The 21,222-nt window shown below is 40.7% G+C and overlaps 1 protein-coding gene across 4 annotated transcripts in view; it reads left to right on the plus strand.

Annotated features, from left to right (window-relative positions):
• Positions 1 to 21,222, plus strand: part of Rprd2 (regulation of nuclear pre-mRNA domain containing 2) — a 49,504-nt gene that overhangs the window by 20,035 nt on the left and 8,247 nt on the right. For 2 of the 4 annotated variants that reach the window (XM_060393087.1, XM_060393085.1), the window contains exons 2-10: positions 1,524 to 1,653; positions 5,736 to 5,836; positions 6,698 to 6,775; positions 8,019 to 8,071; positions 8,886 to 9,012; positions 11,875 to 12,050; positions 14,220 to 14,502; positions 16,547 to 16,807; positions 18,806 to 19,006. In XM_060393087.1, the coding sequence (XP_060249070.1) occupies positions 1,524 to 1,653; positions 5,736 to 5,836; positions 6,698 to 6,775; positions 8,019 to 8,071; positions 8,886 to 9,012; positions 11,875 to 12,050; positions 14,220 to 14,502; positions 16,547 to 16,807; positions 18,806 to 19,006 (1,410 nt within the window). The remainder of the gene's footprint in view (positions 1 to 1,523; positions 1,654 to 5,735; positions 5,837 to 6,697; positions 6,776 to 8,018; positions 8,072 to 8,885; positions 9,013 to 11,874; positions 12,051 to 14,219; positions 14,503 to 16,546; positions 16,808 to 18,805; positions 19,007 to 21,222) is intronic. The other 2 variants (XM_060393088.1, XM_060393086.1) reach the window with 1 other exon arrangement.

The following is a 21,222-nucleotide window of genomic DNA, read 5'->3' on the forward strand; positions in this document are numbered from 1 at the left end:
AGAGAGTTCTAAGCATTCAAATACATGAGCCTGTGTAGGACATCATCATTCAAATCACCACAGGTGTCTCAAAGGCAAAACAACAACAAGCCCCCAAAACAAAGCAAATAGAACAAAATAACAGCAACAAAAAACAGAAAAGAAGGGCCTGGAGGGAGGCTACACATGCATGATGATACAGGATGAACATATATATACAGGCAGGCCAAACACATAAAGTAAAATTAATAGATCTAATTAAAAAAATAGAAAAGAAAGGTATCCTGAAAGCATTCATTTAGACCAATCCAAATTTAGGATTTTGCTGAATGCGTGTTCTAGAAAACTAAAGTAGGTAGAGAAGGGAAAGAAAAAGGTTTGATAAGAGTAATTAAATAATATATCAAATACTCTGAATTAATAAGTGAATTCTAAAAGAGACTGGGGAGTAAGAGAAAATGAACTATTGTCTGTTAAAATTGTAGAACCAGTATAATGGGAGTAGGCAGTCACAGTCAGGAAGGAGGTAGAGGAACCTGAGGTTCTGTAGAAACGTGGATCATCTGTGTGAATATTGGAATTGCCAGCAGTGGGCAGTAAACCTTAGGTGGGTTGAGCTTCATGTAAACATGGAGTCAAATTATCCCCAGAACATTGAAATAGTTATAATAGCTTCACCAGGAAATGAGAAGACTTAGGTGCTGTGGGAGCAGTATCTGGATCGGTTGATCTAAGGATCTGTATAATGTACGATTAAACATCCTCTGCAGTTATTTTCTGATTAGAGTTCAATGTTGAACCTTTTCTGCTAGTCTTGGTAGTTTATTCGACTCTTTATTTGTTTGTTTATTGATCTTCACAAATATTTGGGCAAACTGTTTGATTTGTTGGTTGGTTGGTTGGTTGGTTGGTTGGTTGGTTGGTTGGTTTTTTGACAGTAGCCCTGTGTAGCCCTGGCTCTCCTGGACTTTTTTTGTAGAGCAGGCTGGCTTTGAACTCACAGCAATCCGCCTGCCTCTGCCTCCCTGAGTGCTGGGATTACAGGCGTGCACCATTGCTTTTAGCTTTGCTGAAGCTAATGGATTTCTTTTCCTTGTGCAGGTGACGTTTAATAGTACATTATATAGATCCTGGGATCAGCCAATCCTGATACTGCTCCCACAGCACCTAAGTCCTTTCGTTTCCTGGTGAAGTGGTCTACTTGAGGAGTACTTGAACAGAAATTTAACCTCAAATAGCTAAGGGGCTTAATACATCTAATAAATCAATCCATTAGTTAATTGTTTAGTCATTATTCCATCCATGTAGTTAGTTCATGTGAAAACAGTTGACTGGGGCTCAGAGGTTGGAAGCACCAGCTGCTCTGGTGCCCCCTTCTGGCCCATGTGGCTACTGCATGTGTGTGGTGAACACACAAACAGGCAAAATGTCCATAAGCATAAAATAATAAAATGAAATTTTTACAAAAGTTAGCTGTTTGAAAACAATATATTTGGAAGCGTTGCACTAAGTATAAAATGACTTTCTTTGTCTTTTATCTCCAGCTACATATCCCCACCGTTTGAATCTTTTTTATCTTGCCAATGATGTCATACAGAATTGTAAAAGAAAAAATGCAATCATATTCCGCGAATCGTTTGCTGATGTGCTTCCTGAAGCGGCTGCTCTAGTGAAGTAAGTAAATCCTTATTGTGCTTTAGGATTTTAAAACATTTTAATTTTTATTTGTTTGTTTGGGTTTTGTCTTTTTTTTTTTTTTTTTTTCCTTTTCTAGTTTTATTTTCAAGACAGGTTTTCTCTGGGCAGCCTTGGCTGTCTTGGACTCCCTTTATAGACCTGGCTGGCCTCGAACTCACAGAGATCTGCCTGCCTCCGCCCGCCGCTTCCCCCCCCCCCCAAAAAAAAAAAAAATGCTGGGATATTTCAAGATCCAAATAAAACATTTTGTTCATGGCCAAGAGTAATGCGACTTGTCTTTAATTTCAGCACCTGGGAACAGAGGCAAGCAGATCTCCTGAATTTGAGGCCAGCCAGGGCTACACAATAAGACCTTGTCTCAAAAAAAGCAAAAGCAAGGCCAGGGTGGGCTTATTCTTCTTCTCTGTACTCATTCATAGTTTGATTTTTAATGTTCTTCAACTTACAGATTTTTTTTTTAATAATGAAAGAATCTCAGCATAAAAATTTAAGGAGAAGAAATGGAAGTATAATTTATTGCAGTTAATAAACCTCTAGAAAACATTAGGGTTAGAGTTTTACAAACATTCAATATAACTTTCTGCTTTGTATATATGTCATTAGGTATCAAAAATAGTCATCTGTGACTATGTAATCTGTAGAATGAGGGCAGGAAGGGTGCCAGGATAGGTTGTTGTTTTGCTTAGTTTTGGGTTGGCAGGGTTTTGTTTATTTGTCTTGCCTTTTTTTTTTTGTTTGTTTTTACTTATTTATCTTTATGTGTATGGGTGTTTTGCCTGCACATGACTGCAGGGCCTGCAGAAGCCAGACAGGACGTCAGGTCTCCTGGAAATGCAGTTATAGATGGCTGAGTGTCACAATATGGGTGTCTGACCTTGAGTCGGGGTTCTTTGGAGGAGTGGCTAATACTACTAACCATTGTATCATCTCCAGCTCCCCTATTTTAAAATCTTTTAAAGATTTATTTTATTTATTACATATACAGTGTTCTGCCTGCATGCCAGCAGAGGGCACCAGGTCCCATTATAAATGGTTTTGAGGCACTAGGTGGTTGCTGGGATTGAACTTAGGACCTCTGAAAGAGCAGCTAGTGCTCTTAACCTCGAAGCCATCTTTCCAGCCCCTATTTTAATATTTTTTAAAGATTTTATTTATTATGTATACAGTGTTCTGACTGCATGTACACCAGAAGAGAACACCAGAGCTCATTATAGATGGTTGTGAGCCACCATATGTTTGCTGGGACTTGAACTCAGGATCTCTGGAAGAGCAGCCAGTGTTCTTAACCTCTGAGCCAACTCTCCAGCCCCCCTATTTTAATAATTTTAAAGGCAAGATCTTGCTGTGGAGCCCAAGCTAGCCTTGAATTGTGGCCATTTTTTTTTTCTTTGCCTCTCAAATGTTAGAGTAACAGGTATGAGCCACCATAACCCATTAGGTTAATTTTTTAATCTTACACTTTAGTGTCTTTATAGGTTGACAGATTTGCTTAAAAAGTTATGATTCTTTTGTTGGGTATATTAGGGTATTAGAATGTTCTCTCATCTGTCCTTATTTTGCATTTTGAAACTATACCGGTTTGATCCCTCCTTTTTCTTTTCTCTCTTTTCTTCTTCCTCACCTGCCCTATCTTTTCTTTTGGTGTGTGTGTGTTTCTGAGACAGTCTGTCTACATAGCCCTGGCTGTCCTGGAACTCACTATGTAAAATAGGCAACCTTGAACATATCTCCACCTGCCTCTGCCTCTCTGGTGCTGGGATTAAAAGTGTGTGCCACCATGCTCAGCTTCTGTTTTATTTTGTTGTTTTGCTTTTTAAAGATTTCTTTATTTTATTTTATGTGTATGGGTATCTTGTCTGTATGAACAGATATTTGCACCACATCCATGACTGGTGCGATGGATCCCCTGGAACTGGAGTTACAGACAGTTGTGAGCTGCCATGTGGGTCCTGGCAATTGAACCAGGTCCTCTGGAGGAGGAGCCAGAGCTCTTAGCCGCTGAGCCATCTCTCCAACACACTTGTGTTTTTGTTTTTTAAAGGCATAGTCTTTATATATATTCCAGGCTAGCTTTTAACTGGAGATCAGCTACCCAGCTGCTGATGTTATAGGCGGATACCATCACGCTCAGCCCATTGACTCTTCTGTTTTGTTTTTGTTTGTTTGTTTTTTGGTTTTGGGGGGCATGGGTAGTATTTTTTAGATTAATTTTATTTTGTGTGCATGGGTATTTTGCCTGTGTGTATGTTGGTGAGCAGTCAGTCTGGAATCCTTCTTTAAACACGGGTTGTAGTGTGGAGTTGATTCATGATTATTTCTCAGTAAACCGTAAAAGGAAGAAAACCCGTATTTCTATTCTTATGCAGTTCTTTTGGGTTTTGTATTCATGTTTTATTTGATGCTGAGGATGGAAACCAGGGCCTTGTGTGTGGCCTTGTGTGTGGCCTTTGTGTGTGGACACTTGCTTAAGCCAGTGCTCTGTCACTGTGCTGCTGCATCCTAGCTCTTTGTTTTGATTTGTTAAATTTTTACTGTATGTATATGATTGTTATGCGCGCGCGCATACACACACACACACACACACACACACACAGCACATGCATGCCTTGTAGAGACCAAGAGTTTATTATGTCCTCTAGGGCTAGAGTTGTAGATTGTTGGAAGCCTGGTGTGAATATGAGGAACTGAACCAGGCCCTCTGCAAGAGCAGTGAGTGCTTCCACCTGCTAAGCTGCCTTTCTACTACCATTTGTTACATTTTGTTTTATGAAAGAGGTCTCACTGTAGTCTATCTGACCTCCAACTCATGATCCTTCTGCCTCAGGCAGGGCTGGGTCACAAGGCCTACCCTTCTATAACTCTATTGATTTTTGCTTTATTTGTTTGACTGGTTTTGTTTTGTTTGTTTGATTGGTTTATATTTTTTTATGTGCATTGTGTTTTGCCTGCATGTATGTCTGAATGAGGGTGTTAGATCTCCTGAAAAAGGAGTTATAGACAGTATTAAGCTGCTATGTGGGCGCTGGGAATTGAACCAGGGTCTTCTGAAGAGCAGTTAGTGCTCTTAACCACTGAGCCATCTCTCCAGCCCCTCTTTGGTTTTTTGTTTTGTTTTAAATAATTAATTTTTTTTATTTTATGTGCATTGGTGTGAAGATTTCAAAACCCTTAGAAATGGAGTTACAGACAGTTGTGAGCTGCCATGTGGGTGCTGGGAATTGAACCCAGGTCCTTTGGAAGAGCAGACAGTGCTCTCAACCACTGAGCCATCTCTCCAGCCCCCCTCTTTGTTTTTTGTTTGTTTGTTTGTTTAAGAATTACTTCTTATTATGTATACAATGTTCTGTCTGCACATACACCTGCATGCCAGAAGAGGGCACCAGCTCTTATGGGTGGGAGCAACCACATTTGGTTGCTGGGAATCTTGATTTTTGCTGTTTTGATTGAGTTCTGCCTAAAAATCAATCTGTCTTTCTGTCTAGGATTTTCGAGACAGGGTTTCTCTGTGTAGTCCTGGCTGTCCTGGAACTAGCTCTGTAGACCAGGTTGGCCTGGAATTCACAGAGATCCTCCTGCCTCTGCGTCTCCCAAGCACTGGGATTAAAGGTGTGCAACACCACTACCCAGTTTTTTGTTGTCCCTCACTCCAGTTCTGGGATATCCATCATCCTCTTCTGACCTCCTTGGACACCGGGCAAATGTGTTACACATGTCTGCAGATAAAAACACACATAAAATAGATCTTTTTTCAAAAACTTAAGAATATATAACAGAAGACATTTGTGTAATATTTAAGTTGTTGGTAACTTAGTAAGATATCTAGTTTGGGGGTAAGTCAACTTTTTGTTTTTGAGACTAGGCATCTCTATGTAACAACCCTGGCTGACCTGGAATTTGCTTTGTAGATCAGTCTGAAGACCTGCCTCTGCCTCCTAAGTGCTGGGATTAAAGGCTTGCATCATCACACCTGGCCCATAAGTCAACATTTTTATATATCATATTTATATTATATTATCATTTATATATTATTATGTTTTATATATTTTCTTTTCTTCCAGGGATCCATCTGTCTCAAAGTCTATAGAACGAATTTTTAAAATCTGGGAAGATAGAAATGTGTACCCAGAAGACATGATTGTGGCATTGAGAGAAGCTTTAAGTAAGTTCCTTTTCTTTACTAAAGTAATTGAAGTCAGTCTTTACAGTTCTGTCTGTATTTGTAAATCTAGCCCACTTGTATATTACTAAAGGGGTGGAGGGCTCTGGTCTGATTTGTTTAAAATTGCATACATAAATACATGAATGTTGTAACTCAAAGCAGAACTGGCTGGCATAGGGAGGTGGATCTCTGTCTCTGATGATAAAAACAAACATGTTAAGTGATGAAAGTCATCTGATTATTTCATTAAGTGTTTCAAACTATTTATTGGTTGTGGTTAATAAATAAATACTGCTCTGGCTTCTTACTATAGGAGAAAGTTTGGGCATGGTTTCACATCTTTTAAGTTGTTGGTGAGCATGCTTGTGTAGTCTCTAAGCTCCATTTGACTTAGATTCTTGTGTGTTTGTGTTGTGTGTGTATGTGTTTAAATAAATTAGTTCATGCATATGAGATTTATGTATTTAAATCACCAAAAAGAAGTTGATAATAATTATTGCTTGTGACCGTCATCAGACCATCACTAGAAATTTACTTTTCAAAAAGCACCTTCTAAGAAGCTGTTAAATCCTTCATATGACTTTGTGTTCTATTCAAAAGTAACTTATTTTTAGCCTTTGCCTTATTTTTTTTCAAAATCAAAGGTTTCATTAATTATAGAGATTACATTTATTTAATAGCTTCTTAGATATGGTGGGTGTTTTCTTGTTTTGTTTTTATAAAAATGAAAGCAAAGAAAGGAAAAAAAAAAAACTACACAGTCTCGGATTGCCTTTTTTCATGCTACAACTTTGGCACTGAAGTGGACAGAAAGAACAGCTTCCCATAATGCCAGACTGCAAAAACTGCAATGTTTTCCAGGTACCACTTTCAAAACTCAGAAGCAGCTGAAAGAAAATCTGAACAAACAACCGAATAAGCAGTGGAAGAAATCACAAAGTAAGGAACAAAATCTCAACTAATATAAAATTACCTCCTCCATTTGGAGCAGAAGAAAATGTAGACCATTTGACATCGTACCTGGCATAAACCATGGGCAAGCCTGTGTTTTCCAGGCCTGGGAGGCTCCCAGTGACTTAGACTAATCAAGCCAGCATGAAGTTACTCCTTTTAAAAACTACTATTAAACAAAGGAAATACAGAAAAAAAGGGGGGGGGTTTAATTGAGTGAAGATCCAAGAGTAGTTGGGGGATTGAAAGAAGAAAAAAAAACTTGCTAGTATTCCAGGCTAATTCCCACATTCAAAGATGTGTGAAGTTAGAGGCTGGCATTACACCACAGAGCTGAAGAGGAGACTAGGCATTAAGAAGCATTTCTCTGGGAGCCGTGAAAGCCGTCAGATTTGGGGATACGCTCTGCCAAATTAGACATGGACCTCCAATTTTGGCCAGAAACATTGTCTGTCTGGAGCTCCTGTTGTTCTTGTCCTATATACCCAGCACGATGTCAAGGGAGTGGAGTGCTGCATGCGGTAGACTGTTGTGGGCAAACAGAAATACCGAGAGCCTGGAAGGTGTGGAGGGAACGAGGTGAAAGAAAGACAGTGGAGAACTGGGAGGTGAAACGAGAGAGTTGGGATGTTTGGCTCCATCAAGCATATGGTAACTTACTCACCGTGGTTCAGGGAGTCCTCTGGCATCCTTGTGGTCATTGCATGCTTAGGAACAACGGGAGCCATCAGTTTGGCCAAAGTCCAATCGCAGTGATAATGCGTTTAGATTTTTTGTTGCTGTGAACTGAGTCAGCTAAAAAAGAATGCAAACTTTCCAGATGGGACTGGATATTTGTGAGTACTCTTCTTCAGCCAGTGCTCAGGACTAATTGGGGTGCCTTGCTCCTGGACACTCTTACTCTGGGATCCTGAGGTTTCCTTACCTTGATGAGACTAGGGGAGGGTGCTTCATGTGCCCACCTCACTGTCTCCACATCATTCGTTCTGGGGTGTGACAAGCCTATTGGAGGTAAGTTGGTTAGACTTATGTAAATAGCTTATTTTCCTATTGGCTATATTTAAATTTAGTGTTTAAATTTCATAGCTACGTATTTATTGCAGGATTGTATTATGATTTATGTGTGCATGGCTGCTGTATGCTTGCAGATTACACTTAATTCTACATCTCAGGTTTTTCCTATTTTGGTCTTTGTGCTATGTTCTTAATGATTTTTTATTTCATTCAACAGCATCCACGAATCCAAAAGCTGCTCTCAAGTCTAAGATAGTCGCTGAGTTTCGAGTAAGTTATGGAATGTTAAGTATACCAGAGAACTTTTATTCACCTTTGGAGCTACAGTTCCCAGTCATACTTAACTTCTTCTCAGTTCTACATGGGGAATCCAGAGTAGGATTAGATTACGTAGAGTTTTTGTTTCCCTGTTGGAGAAACCAGCCTTCCAGAGCGTCTGTTGCCAGCTAAGCCCTGTATATAGGTTATGATATCAGGGAGCTTCCCTTTTTAATTCTGTACTACTGAATTAAAATTTACTTAGAGCAACACAAGACTGTACATTAAGGAGGGTGTATCTGTAAATTAACCTCAATAATTTGAGGCTGGAGAGATAGCCACCAAGCGTGCTAACCTGAGTGTGATTCCTGAGACTCACGTGAGAGGAGAGAGCTGTCTACACTCGTGTGCTTACACATACGGAAAGATAAAAAAGCAGATGTTAAACACATTTTTCATTTAAAGAAAAGGATTTTTTAAAGTATGTAATTTGCACATGAACACGTGAACACACATATTAAAAAAAGTATGTAATTTGTAGATTGTGATGGTGAAGGCCAATACTAGCACTCAGGAGCTCAAGCAAATTTGAGGCCAGGCTGGCCTGTGGAACAAGTTCCAGGGCTACATTAGTAAGATATTGTCTTCCAATATTTAAGTACCTAAAAGTAAGTTTTAAAACAAGTGTGGAGCTAAGAATACGGTTTGACATGAGAATTGAAGACTGGTTTTTATCCTTTTAGGGCTTTGCGTGTCTTTAGTCTTACATATCTAGGAGAGAGATACTTGACCCTATGAATGAAATTTGACTGTGGTCTGTATTCAGTCTCAGGCCCTCATTGAAGAATTGTTGATGTACAAACGCTCAGAAGATCAGATAGAACTGAAGGAGAAACAGCTGTCAACTATGAGAGTGGATGTTTGCAGCACAGAAACTCTCAAGTGTTTAAAAGGTAACAAACACTTCTTTTCAAATAAGATAGCTCAGGGTTTTCTTTCTTGATCTTTCTTTTTTAATCTAAGCAGATTGACTGGTTTGTCCCATAAAGAGAATTTTAAATGTGGTTCTGGGTTGAATCACCAGCAGAGAATTTAAAGAGTAAGGAGGATTTTTTTTCCAGGGGAAACAATTTTCAGAAGCAGTTGTTTTTCCATTGATTTCCAGGTAGCAGTTTGATTTGTATACACCTCAAAATAAAATATTTTATCTTATATGTATCAGTGTTTTGCCAGAATGTCTGTATATGTGTCATATCTGTGCCTGGTGCCTACAGAGGGGTGACATCCCCTGGGCTGGAGTTAAAGATGGTTGTGAGCCACCATGAGAGTGTTAGGAATGGAATCCAGGTCCTTTGCAAGAGCAGCAAGTGCTCTTAACCCCTGCGTCATTGCTCCAGCCCCTGGTTTTTGTTTTCTTGTTTTCTGTTTTTCATTTTGGGGGCAGGGAGTTACTTGTTTGTTACAGGGCTTCACTCTGTAGGCCAGGCCAGTCTTGAACTCACAGAGATCTGCCTGCCTCTGCTCCCTGTGCACCATCACAGCTGGCTTCCTATAGAACTGGGTTTTTTGTTTGGTTGGTTTTGGTTTTTTGAGACAGGGTTTCTCTGTGTAACAGCCCTGGCTGTCCTGGAACTCTTTTTATAGACCAGGCTGGCCTTGAACTCACAGAGATCTGCCTGCCTCTGCCTTCCAAGTGCTGGGATTATAGTGGTGTGCCACCACTGCCCCTCACATATATTAATTCTTATTCTCCCTTTCTTGCTATACTGAATTAAAAAGAAGTGGTTGTGTTTCCCCTTTTTGGTTACTTGGTTTGGGTATGTTCTTTAGTAAGATCACTCTGTTGTCTTGTAAAGTCTAGTTACAATATAATATTTTATATTATAAATAGTATATAATTAAACTCATAATTTATTAGAATCTAAGCCTCTTGCAATCAGAGATTATCTTTTACTTAACTGTTGCTATACACTAATGCTTGAACAAACATATATAATATGCATTTCACATATATCTTTGAAGTAATAAGTAAATGATGCTCAGCTGTTCATTTTCATATCTATTTTGCTCCTGCACCGTGCTTTATTTTTATTTGATTATTTATAGAATAACAGAATATTTTACTAGAACATAAGATTTATAGATATTTCCAGATAATCCATACTAAATGGATTATCTTTTTTTCCCCCAAAGAACAAAATCTACACGTAATAGCAAAGCCATAATGCTATTAGTGAGTGCTATGGTGTTTGTTTAGTGTTCCCATTTTGCTTTGGACAATCATCTACAATATCTATATGAAGTTAGACCTGGCTAGAGCACATATTCTAAAGAACTGGGTAGCTGTGTTTAAGCACTCAGCTAGGGCCTATAAAGAGGGGGGTAGGGAAGATGTGCTCCACCAGCTGTTATGACACAGTTTTTAAACAATTCAGAGGTACAGAAATGATGGATCTAGCCTCTGTTCATGCTTTACAGCAGTGACATAGGTTTGCTAATGTGCATTTAGTTTCCAAAGATGAAAGTACCTGGGCTTTTCTTCTGTAAGGGTGTGTCCATTGAGTGTAAGCAAAGTTCTTGGCTTTGTTTACTTGATGATCAGAGTGACGTGAATAGTCTTCATTGAATTCAGCCCTGTCCGCTACCCCATGCTCTAAGTTGAACATAAGCCATCTACTTTAATGTCACACCCAAAGCAGAGGCCTCGTGAAAAGCTTGGTAGCTTGCTCAAGTGCGTAGTTGACGAAAGGCCTGGACAAAAGGAATGCCCATGCTCAGTGCTGTACTTCAGCATGCACAGGGAAAGGACACTTTTCAGACAAGAGGGGAGAGTTTTTGTCTGATACCCAACAGAGGTAACTTCTTTGAACCTTAGTTTCTCATGTAAGAGACATATTTTAGAACCTTCTGCACAAGTGAAAAGAGTGGAGTTGTATTCCAAAGGAGTAAAAAAGTTTACAAAAAAAATAATCAACTGGGAGTGGAGGGGTCAGGGAGGAGGTGTTTCAGTGGTTAAGAACATTTGCTAGTCCTTCCGGAGGACCTGGGTTCAGTTCACAGCATGCATGCTGAGTGACTCACCACCGTTGGCCTGTACTTCCAGTTCTTCACTTGCTCATGCACATAAAATTAAAAAAAAAAAAATTAAAGAAAACAGTAATTGGTTCAGGTGAAGTTTCTCTACCTTAATTATTAATTACAGGCACCTTCATTATGGAGTCACTATAGCAAGTGACATGGATCTGTTAATCTGTGCTGAGAGAGAGAGAGAGAGAGAGGGAGAGGAGAAAGACAGTGACAGAAAGAGACTTGGGTTTGCCATCTTGAATGAAGAAAAAACTGATTATAGCATGGTGGCACGAGTCAGCCACTCAGGAGAAGTTGAAGGACAACCTGAATGTCTGTCTCAGTAAAAGCTCAGACTGCAAATATTACATGCTGAAAGACAGATGTGGGGCTCATGCCAGTGCTCTGGGCACTCAGGAAGCTGGGGCAGAGGACCATGAGTTTGAGGCCAGCAGGGGCTGTATAGTGAGTTTAAGACATGTCTATAGAGTCACATTCTTTTTTTGTTTTTTGAGACAAGGTTTCTCTGTGTAGCCTTGGCTGTCTGCCTCTGCCTCCTGAGTGTTGGGGTTACAGGCATGTGCCAATAGGCCTGGCCAAAGTCACATTCTTAAAGCAAAAATAATTGTACACTAAGCAGCAAGAAGAGAGTCACAGAGCAGGAGGAGCTATTGCATGGGAAGGGATTTTACTCAGAGGGTTAGTGTTGTTACTTTCCCAGTCTTGATATACTTTCTCCATTCTTTCAGATAAAACAGGGGGAAAGAAGTTCTCCAAAGAATTTGAAGAAGCAAGTTCAAAGCTGGAGGAATTTGTGAATGGATTAGATAAACAGGTGAAAAACGGGCCGTCACTAACAGAAGCACTAGAAAATGCTGGAATTTTCTATGAAGCACAATACAAGGAAGTGAAAGTGGTGGCCAATGTAAGTAACTCACTGTGTGTCAGACACTGCTCACATAGGGTCACCTGCGCTGAGGTTAAGCATTAGGGTCCCCACTTCACAGGTGAATAATTAGTGTCCTTACACAAGATGCTGTAGCTGCTGGTAAAAAGTGGTGTCAGTTAGATTAAGACATGGAGCCCTCACATGCTGAGGCTCATGCACATCCTAACCATTGTGTGTCTGTTTGTCTGTCTGTCTTTTCCTTTTCTATACTATCCTGTACATTTGGACTATTACAAAGAATTTTGTAGCTGGGCTATTATAATGACTAGGGGTACCCTAGTTTGGCTTTTGTTTTTGTTTTTTAAAACAGGGTTTTACTCTGTATCCTTGGCTGTGCTAGAACTCTGTAGACCATGTTGCCCTCTAACTCAGAGATCCACCTGCTTCTGCCTCCCAAGTACTGGGATTAAATGCGTATGCTATCATCACCCAATTTACTTTAGTAATTTTTAACATGGAAGTGGCCACAGAAGCAAACCTTTGATAATTCAGGGTGCTGGAGTGAAATAGTAGCTTTCTTGGGAAGGTGCCGGGACCCCCACCCCCAGGTCGTGCATACGCACAAAGACAGAAGACATAGACATACAAAACTTTGGGGACTTTATCCCTATAGGGGACAGACCTTAAGGAAAGAAAGCCTGCAATCATTTTCTAGATTTTTGTTTTGTTTTATTTTTTTTTTCTTTGAGACAGTTTCTCTGTGTAGCCATAGCTCTCCTAGAACTCCCTCTGTAGACCAGGCTGGCCTCAAACTCAGAATTCAAAGATCTGCCTGCCTCTGTCTCCTAAGTGCTGGGATTAAGTGCATGCACCATCACTGCCCGCTTCCTAAAATGTTTGGGAGCACTGCCTCTTCTTCCTGAGGACCTGGGTTTATTTCCCAGTACCACATGGCAGCTTACAACTGTCTGTAACTCCAGTTCCAGGGGATCTGACATACATGCAGACAGAACAACAATGTACGTTAAATAAAAATGAATAATAATTTTTTTAAGTACCCACCTTCAAGATATTAGCAGTTAAGATAATCAATAGATAATAGGGGCCCATTAAGATGGCTCTTCAGGTTAAAAAAACAACAAATAAAAACACTGCTGCCAAGCCTGATGGCCTGACTTCGGTCCTCAGGACCCACAGGATGGGTGGGAAAGAACCAACTCCCAAAAGTTGTCCTCTGACGTTCGCTCGCATGTCATGGTGCATGTTCTCACACACACAGACACACACATACACATACACACAATAAAGTAATAAGAAAAAGGAAAGAGATGACCTCTAATTCCAGGACTCAAGAGACAGAGGCATGTGGATCACTGTGAGTTTGAAGCCAGCCTGGTCTAAAAATCAAGTCAAAGACAGACAGGGCTACACAGAGAAACCCTGTCTCAACAACAACTACAAAAATTAAAATAAAATAAAGGAAGGAAAGAGGTGATTAGATACACACTCAAGTTACTGGTATTAGCATCAGTCATGATGAGTATGTTGGGATGACCACTCTGGTCTTTCTCCTAAAAACTCATGACCTTTTTCTAATCACAAATACCGATTTTGTACTTTCCAGTCCTCTTCAGAATTGTTAAGTAAATACACAGAATTGTTAAGGTCATCAGAAGCAAAGATATTGCAACCAACTATCTCAAACAAGAGTAACCTGGGGAAACAACTTCTGTGGGGTCTTGAGTGCAGTACTGACTCAGAAAGTGGATAAGAAAGAGGAAATCTGGACAAAGTACAAACTTTAGTAAATGATTTCCAACTCATGACTGTGACTGGTATGGCATTCCTAGGGAACTGAGCAGGTTCAATAGTTACAAGGCACTCGGCACATAAGCCTGCTGAGACCTGAGTGATCCCTGTCTAAAGGAGGAAGGAGAGAACTTACTCCAGCTTTCCTGTGACCTCCACATGCACACCTTGGCCTGTGCTCTCACAGCCATCATACATATTCACAGTAATAATAAGCTTTTAAGGATTTCTAACTCAGAGAACTGTGGGTAGTAATAGTCACTGAGCACAGGTAGGTGCCAGAGACTTCTCTGTACTTAGCAGGTGGCGATATTCTTGTTTTGTGCTAATTGTGTCAAAATGGCACCCGGGAGGTTCTTATCTCAGAGAAATAAGCTCATTTCCCCCCTCTTTTAGGCTTATAAAACCTTTGCTAACCGAGTCAACAACTTGAAGAAGAAGTTGGATCAGTTGAAGTCGACCCTTCCTGATCCTGAGGAGTCACCGGTCCCGTCTCCAAGTATGGATGCTCCTTCCCCAACTGGTTCTGAGTCTCCATTTCAGGGAATGGGAGGTGAAGAATCCCAGTCACCAACCATGGAAAGTGACAAATCTGCCACACCTGAACCTGTGACAGATAACCGGGATGTGGAAGACATGGAACTCTCAGATGTGGAAGATGATGGATCAAAAATCATTGGTAAGTCCTGATATGGTTATTAAGTAGCTTATTCTGTGTTGCTTCCGCAACTTAATCAGTCATACAGAGAAGGATCTTTCTGCCTTTCTCCATAGCACTGGAGAGCAAACCAGGGCCTTGCACCGGCATTCAGCTCTAAGCCGTGCGCCTGGTGCTAATAAATTATTTTATTTTATACCTTACTGAAATATACTTTAAATCTATTGAGAGAAATAAAATATATCACAAGAATTTGTAACTAAAGTTTTGTTTTTAATGTGACTAGTCTGAAGAAATAGCTCAGCAGTTGAGAGCACTTGCTGCTCTTGCAGAGGACCCAAGTTCAGTTCCCAGCACCCCAAGACGATTCATAACTGCCATTTCAAGGGATCTTTCGTTCTCTTTTAACCTCCCTGGATACGGGGGGTGTGTGTGCATGTGAATACAGGCAAAATACTCATAAATAAATCCAAAAATAATCTAAAGAAAAACAATTCCAAAGCTGCAGTTTATTGACTACATTTTTACAACCAAACTGAATTGGCTGGTTGTCTAGCACCGGTACTTTGATGACTCTCCTGTGCACTGTCCACTATGCTCTTTAAGGCAGCAAGAGGCGTGCGCTCGAGAGCTGTTGGTTTTCTGTTTGTTTCATACATATGCTACTTGGGAACTTCACAGTGACCCAGATAATACTCACTTTCCAGTCCCCTGAGCTCCCCGCAACTTGTGACATTCCCCAGCAAAATTAAAAAAAAAAAAAAGAGGAGGAGGAAAAAAGAGAAAGAAAGAACAAGTCTAGGGCTGGAGAGATGGCTCAGAGTTTAAGAGCACTGGCTGCTCTTCCAGAGGTCCTGAGTCCAGTTCCCAGCAACCACTTGATGGCTCACAACCATCTATAGTGAGATCTGGTGCCCTCTTCTGGTGTGCAGGTGTACACACCAGAATACTAAATAAATAAATATATCTGAATACTAAATAAATACTAAATGAATACTAAATAAATAAATATATCTGAATACTAAATAAATAAATATATCTGAATACTAAATAAATAAATATATCTGAATACTAAATAAATAAATATATCTAAAAAAAAAAGAAAAAAAAACCAAGTCTAATTCCAGCCACAGTTTTTAAGTCTGAAAATACTGCCATTTCAAATCAGTCCCTGGGGGCTGGAGAGGTTCGTGGCAGGTCCTCCTCCAGGGACCCAGCACTCTCACTGGCAGCCCGCAGCTGTCTGTAGGTCTACTGCAGGGAATCTGACCCCCTCTTCTGGCCTCTTGGGGCACTGCATGCGCGTGGTCCGTAGGCACACAGACAGACAAAAGCACTCATACACATAAAACAACTGAAAAGTGATTAGTGTCACCACAGTGTCGTGCGGGCAGTTTATATAACCAAAACAGAAAGACCAGTACTATGCATATGGAATTCTTGTCACTAAGTTCTCAGTGAAAAAAGGACGGGGCACCTTGTGGCAAACCCACCTTCATAAAGCAGCACAGATGAATAGCAGACAACACCGTGCTGTCAGGAACGGGCTCCTTTCCTCTTATCGGGGCGCTGCTGCGGTGCCAGGTCTTGTTTTATTTTTATTTTTGGTCACCTTTTTTTTTTTTTCCTAAACATCCTCATCTCCCTCCCTGGCATCTCTCTCCTATTCCAGAAATATACACATTTCTAGAAGTACTCAGGGTATGCAAGAAAATCATTAAAAAGTAAGATGCAGGTAATTGATGGTGGAAATGATCATAAACTGGATTTTTAGTCTTACATTTCTTTATGTGTATAAGTGTACATCTTCGTGTGTGCACATGTGTACATGTGCCCACAGGGGACAGAAGAGGACATCTGACCCCGGAGTTGCAGTTACTGGGGTTGTGAGCCATCAAATATGGCTGCAGGAACTGGTTTGGTTCGGTTTGTCTTTAAAGTGTAAAGTGAACATAGGGCTTTTTTTCCCTCGAATTAGGAAATATTAGGATATGACATTGTTTTATTCTAGAAGTAAAATTTAGAAAATAGGTCATAAAATTGTCTTCTTCATTTATTCAAACAGTGGAAGACAGGAAAGAAAAGCCTGTGGAGAAATCAGCGGTCTCTACTTGTGTACCCGCAAAGTCAACAGAAAGTGTCTCAAAAGCCTCACCATGTGCCCCGGCGCCTGTGCCCACCACTGCAGCTCCACCTCTCCCAAAGCCTGTGAACACTTCTCTTCTGTCCCCTTCCCCAACTTTGGTTTTGCCAAACCTGGCAAATGTGGATCTGGCAAAGATCAGTTCCATCCTTAGCAGCTTAACATCAGTCATGAAAAATACGGGTAAGTGAGCCCAGTGATGATGGTGAACACTGATTTCCATCTCTTTTAATGGAAGCATCAAGTGTGTTGTTACTGTTGTTGACGGTGGTGAGAGCTCTTTAAACTTTTTACTAAGAATACATTAACAAATGGATTGACATCATAGGAAAGCCAGAAAATGATCTTACCACACCACCCATGGATATGCATGCGTGTAGATGGAGGGATCCAAAACCTGGACACTTTTCTTTTAAAAATTGAAACATTGCTCATACTGTTTTAAATCAGCTTATTTAAAGCCTCATATCACACATTTTAATGTCATTCAATATCTAAAGAGCTGATGTGGTGGTGCATACCTGTAATCTCAGCATTTGGAAGAAGGGGAAGGATCATCAGAGTTCAGAGATAGCCTGGGCTACACGAGACCGTTCCAGGAAGATGTTGTGGCGGCGTAGGGAGATGGCTGAGGGAGTGAAGCGTGTGACTCATAACCATGGGCCCCCAGCTGAGCAGACCCACATAAGCCCAGGCTTAGCTCTTAGTGTCTGTGACCCGCTGCAGGCCCTGAGTGGAGACAGGTAGACACCGGGTGGTGGCAGTCAGTCTAGCAGAAACTCTACGCTCCAGATTCAGTGACGGGCACCATTTCCAAAACTTAGAGAGCAGCAGAGGAAGACTCCCGGTGCTGCCTTGTCTCCACGTCTCCACAGCACACACACAAGAAAGGAAAATTCATCTAAATCAACTTTAGCTATTGTAGTGTCTGGTGGTTGTTGTCATTAGGCATTACTGTGTTTTCAGCTTTCCACTTTAGAAAGAATACTGAAGTCCTTTATATGCAAACCTGCTAAGACCTGCATTCCATCTCCAGGGTCCATATGAAGGTGGCAGGAGAGAGCGGACTCCACAAAATTGTCTTCTGACCTCCACACGCCCCCCCATTCTCCCAATAATAATAATCTAGTATTAGAACACAGCACGCAGGTGCAGAAGGATATGAAAACAAGCCTTACTTCCTCTGTGCCCTGCCCACTCTGTGTTATTTTGGGGGAAATAATCAGCATATGAACTTGGTGTGCTGCCACTTGTAACACTAACTCTCAGGAAGCCGGAAGGGTTAAGAATTTAGGGCCAGTCCCGGCACTCAGGAGGCAGAGGCAGGTGAAGCCCTTGAGTTCAAGAGCTGCTTTACATAGTGAGTTCCAGCAGTCCCAGGATAGCAGGGCTGCCAAGAGAAACCCTTTCTTGGGGTGGGGCGAGAGGAGGGGTTGAAGCCTGGTTGGGTTACATTGTGAGACCCTGTTTCAAAAACACAAAACCAAAAAAACAGCGTGTAGGTTTAAAATTGTATCTAAGAACTAAATTGTTACCGAAGAGTATACTATTTTATATACCTAGTATTTGGAAATTTAATTGTTCCTAACCCTTTCCATTGTCACATAATCTTGAAAAGATAATATCTATATTTTAATTAAAGATTTTTTTTCATTTGCTTATTTATATTTCTTTGTAAAACACCTGCTCATAGTGGTTTAAGAAATCAAATGTTTTCCTCGTGTCTGCATTTACCTTTTTGTTGTGTTAATAACCGATCCAATGTTTTGAAGTGTAAAAGTGTAAAGGAGTTTACTTGTATAATGTCATTTTAAAAGCTGTTTAAGAGAAAAACCCTTGCCACTCACAGACGTTCTGCAGTGGTAGTGCCTTTGACCTCCATCACCCTGCAGCATTTGCTGAGCACCACAATAGCAGAGGCAGGTTGCCTGCTCTGTTCTGCTTGCCTCTCTGAAAACCAAGGAATGTGCATGAAAATAAAATAGTGCTTGTTTGTTTTTTAAAAAAAAAAAAATTCCAAACAGAAACAATAGTTCATATTTTCACGTTTTTCTTTGTATGTGTCAAAATGGGCACTATTTGTAGACCAGTTACAAAATTACTATTAAACAATCATTCACTGAGTGGAAAGTGTCATAAATTGAGTATTGCATTTTCTTGAGTTCATCTTTCTGCCACCAGGGGTCAGTTCTGCATCAAGACCTTCTCCAGGAACTCCTACCAGTCCCAGCAACCTCAACAGTGGCCTGAAAACACCGGCACCTGCCACAACACCGTCTCACAACCCTCTGGCAAATATCCTCTCAAAGGTGGAGATCACCCCAGAGAGCATCCTCTCTGCTCTTTCTAAAACCCAGACACAGTCAGCCCCTGCACTCCAAGGTAAACTGACATGTGCCAGAGGGTCTTGAATTGTGAGTGTTTGTCTCCAGTTCTAAGGAATCCAAAGCCATGAAATGTACCATACAGTTAATTCATTACTATCTTTACCATTTATGAGGTGACAATTATAGACTTGAAAATATCACTAAACCAGACCCATTCAGGTAAGGAAACTAGGCTCAGTGAGGTGAAGTGATGTGATTGGTTAAGGTCACAAGTTTGTCTGACGTGGGATGAACTGAAATTAAAAACCAGGTTTCTTGATTGCTATTACTCTGGCTGGCAACATTGCACTGCTGGGTTACATAAATCTCAGCTCTTAGTACAGGGATTTGTGCTAAGCTTTAATGTTGACCTATAGTACATCTTTTCTTTTCCCTTCTATCTGTAATCTCTTTCTCGTTTAAACTTCTCTTTTTGGCCTTCTCAGTTATTTCTTGTATATAAAACTGTTTCATTTTTCCATGAATCATATCTGGTCTTTCAATTGTTATTTCTAGATTCTTACACAACCCTTCTTAAGCACCTCAGTGTAATTATGCAGTTAATTATAAAGACCAGAACAGTATCAGCATTGTTACAGCCAGGGACTTCTAGGTGGCAGTCTGTGGTGACTAGTGTCAGTTGGGACAGGGATACCGTGTAACATCTGATGTGTCAGGGCCAGAGAGACGCTGTTAAATATCCTACAGTGCATAGCATAGTCCAACCACAGGCACTTCCCCAGTGTAAAATATCAGCAGTGCTAGGGTGACGAGCTCTGCTCTGTATGAGCAGAGCAGTGTAAGTATTTATTACTTCTGATTCCTAAATTGTTCTTGTCAGTCTGTTCCTATTGTTTATCTTCAATGAATTTTACTTTACAGAACTACATACTATTCAGTGATCATCTGAAACCCCTCTCTGTTGGAACTAGCAATAAAGAATTGATGTTCCCAGTAATCCCAGCTCTTAGGAGACTCAGATCTCAAGTTACAGGCTAGCGTAGGCTACAGTGGGCTTCTGTTTTGTTTAATTAAAAAATTTGATAATCTACAAGAGCTCATTGTGTACAACTCAAGAGAGGTTTATAATGCTTTTGATTTTTCTTTCCATTGCCTTTCTATAGATACAGGAAATCTTGAAGTCACCTTGTTAGTTTCCCCCATAGATGCAGCGCTACATCTCACAGAGTCCTGTGTGCCACAGGACTACAGCTGCTACAGCAATGCCAGGTGGTACTTCCTGTCAGGTGGAATTTTAAGAGGTGTGTTCTGATAGAAATAAGAACACAGAACGTGAACCTGCTGGAATGGCAGCGTTTATCACCTTTCTTTGGCTTTTAGAAAATGGAACTTTTAGCCAGGCGTATTGGCACACTCTAATCCCAGCACTCGGGAGGCAGAGGCAGGAAGATCTCTTTAGTTTTAAGTCACCCTTTTCTACAGAGAAAGTTTCAGGACCACCAGGGCTACATAAAAATTGTGAAAAAAAAGAAAAACGTATTTATTTATTTATGGGTAGGTGTTACATGGACCTCACTGTCAAAGGACAACTTGTGGAAAGTGGGTCTTTCCTTCTACGAATGCTGAGGCTCAAGCTCAAGTCTGCAGGCTTGGGTCAGGTGTCTTAACTGTTGAGCCATCTCACTGGCCTGACAGGAAAAACAGTGCTTTGAAAAAATAGTGCTCTGTTGAAGAACATGTCCCACAGTATCTGAAAGATAATACTGAATGTCTCTTTAAAATCATACATATCTTACATCTGTAATTCCAGCATTCAGGCTGGATTGCAGTAATTTTGAGGCTAGCCGGGGCTGTGTAGCAAATGTCTGTTTAAGAAAACAATAGTTTAGCCAGGCATAGTGCTGCACACCTTTAATCCCAGCACTTGGGAGGCGGAGGTAGATGGATCTATGAGTCTGAAGCCAGCCTGGTCTAAGCAGTGAGGTTTAGGGCAGGTTATATATTTTTTTGTCTCAAAAAACAAACAAGCAAACAAGGATAGGCATAGTGTGTGTGACCCTCACCTGGGAGGCAGTGGCAGAAGGATCACAGTTTATGCCAATGTAGGCTAAAGAACAAGTGCTAGGGCAACCTGGGGTCTATACAACAAGGCTGCCTCGAAAGATGGGCCTGAGCCCGGAGTGGAGCTTAGTGTACAACACTTACCTAGCATATGTGAAGCAAAAACAATTGTCATGATAAAGTTGTGTCCAGAACTGGGGTTTGTACTTT

The sequence above is a fragment of the Meriones unguiculatus genome, chromosome 10, assembly GCF_030254825.1.
Source record: "Meriones unguiculatus strain TT.TT164.6M chromosome 10, Bangor_MerUng_6.1, whole genome shotgun sequence".
In the NCBI taxonomy this organism is placed as follows: Eukaryota; Metazoa; Chordata; class Mammalia; order Rodentia; family Muridae; genus Meriones; species Meriones unguiculatus.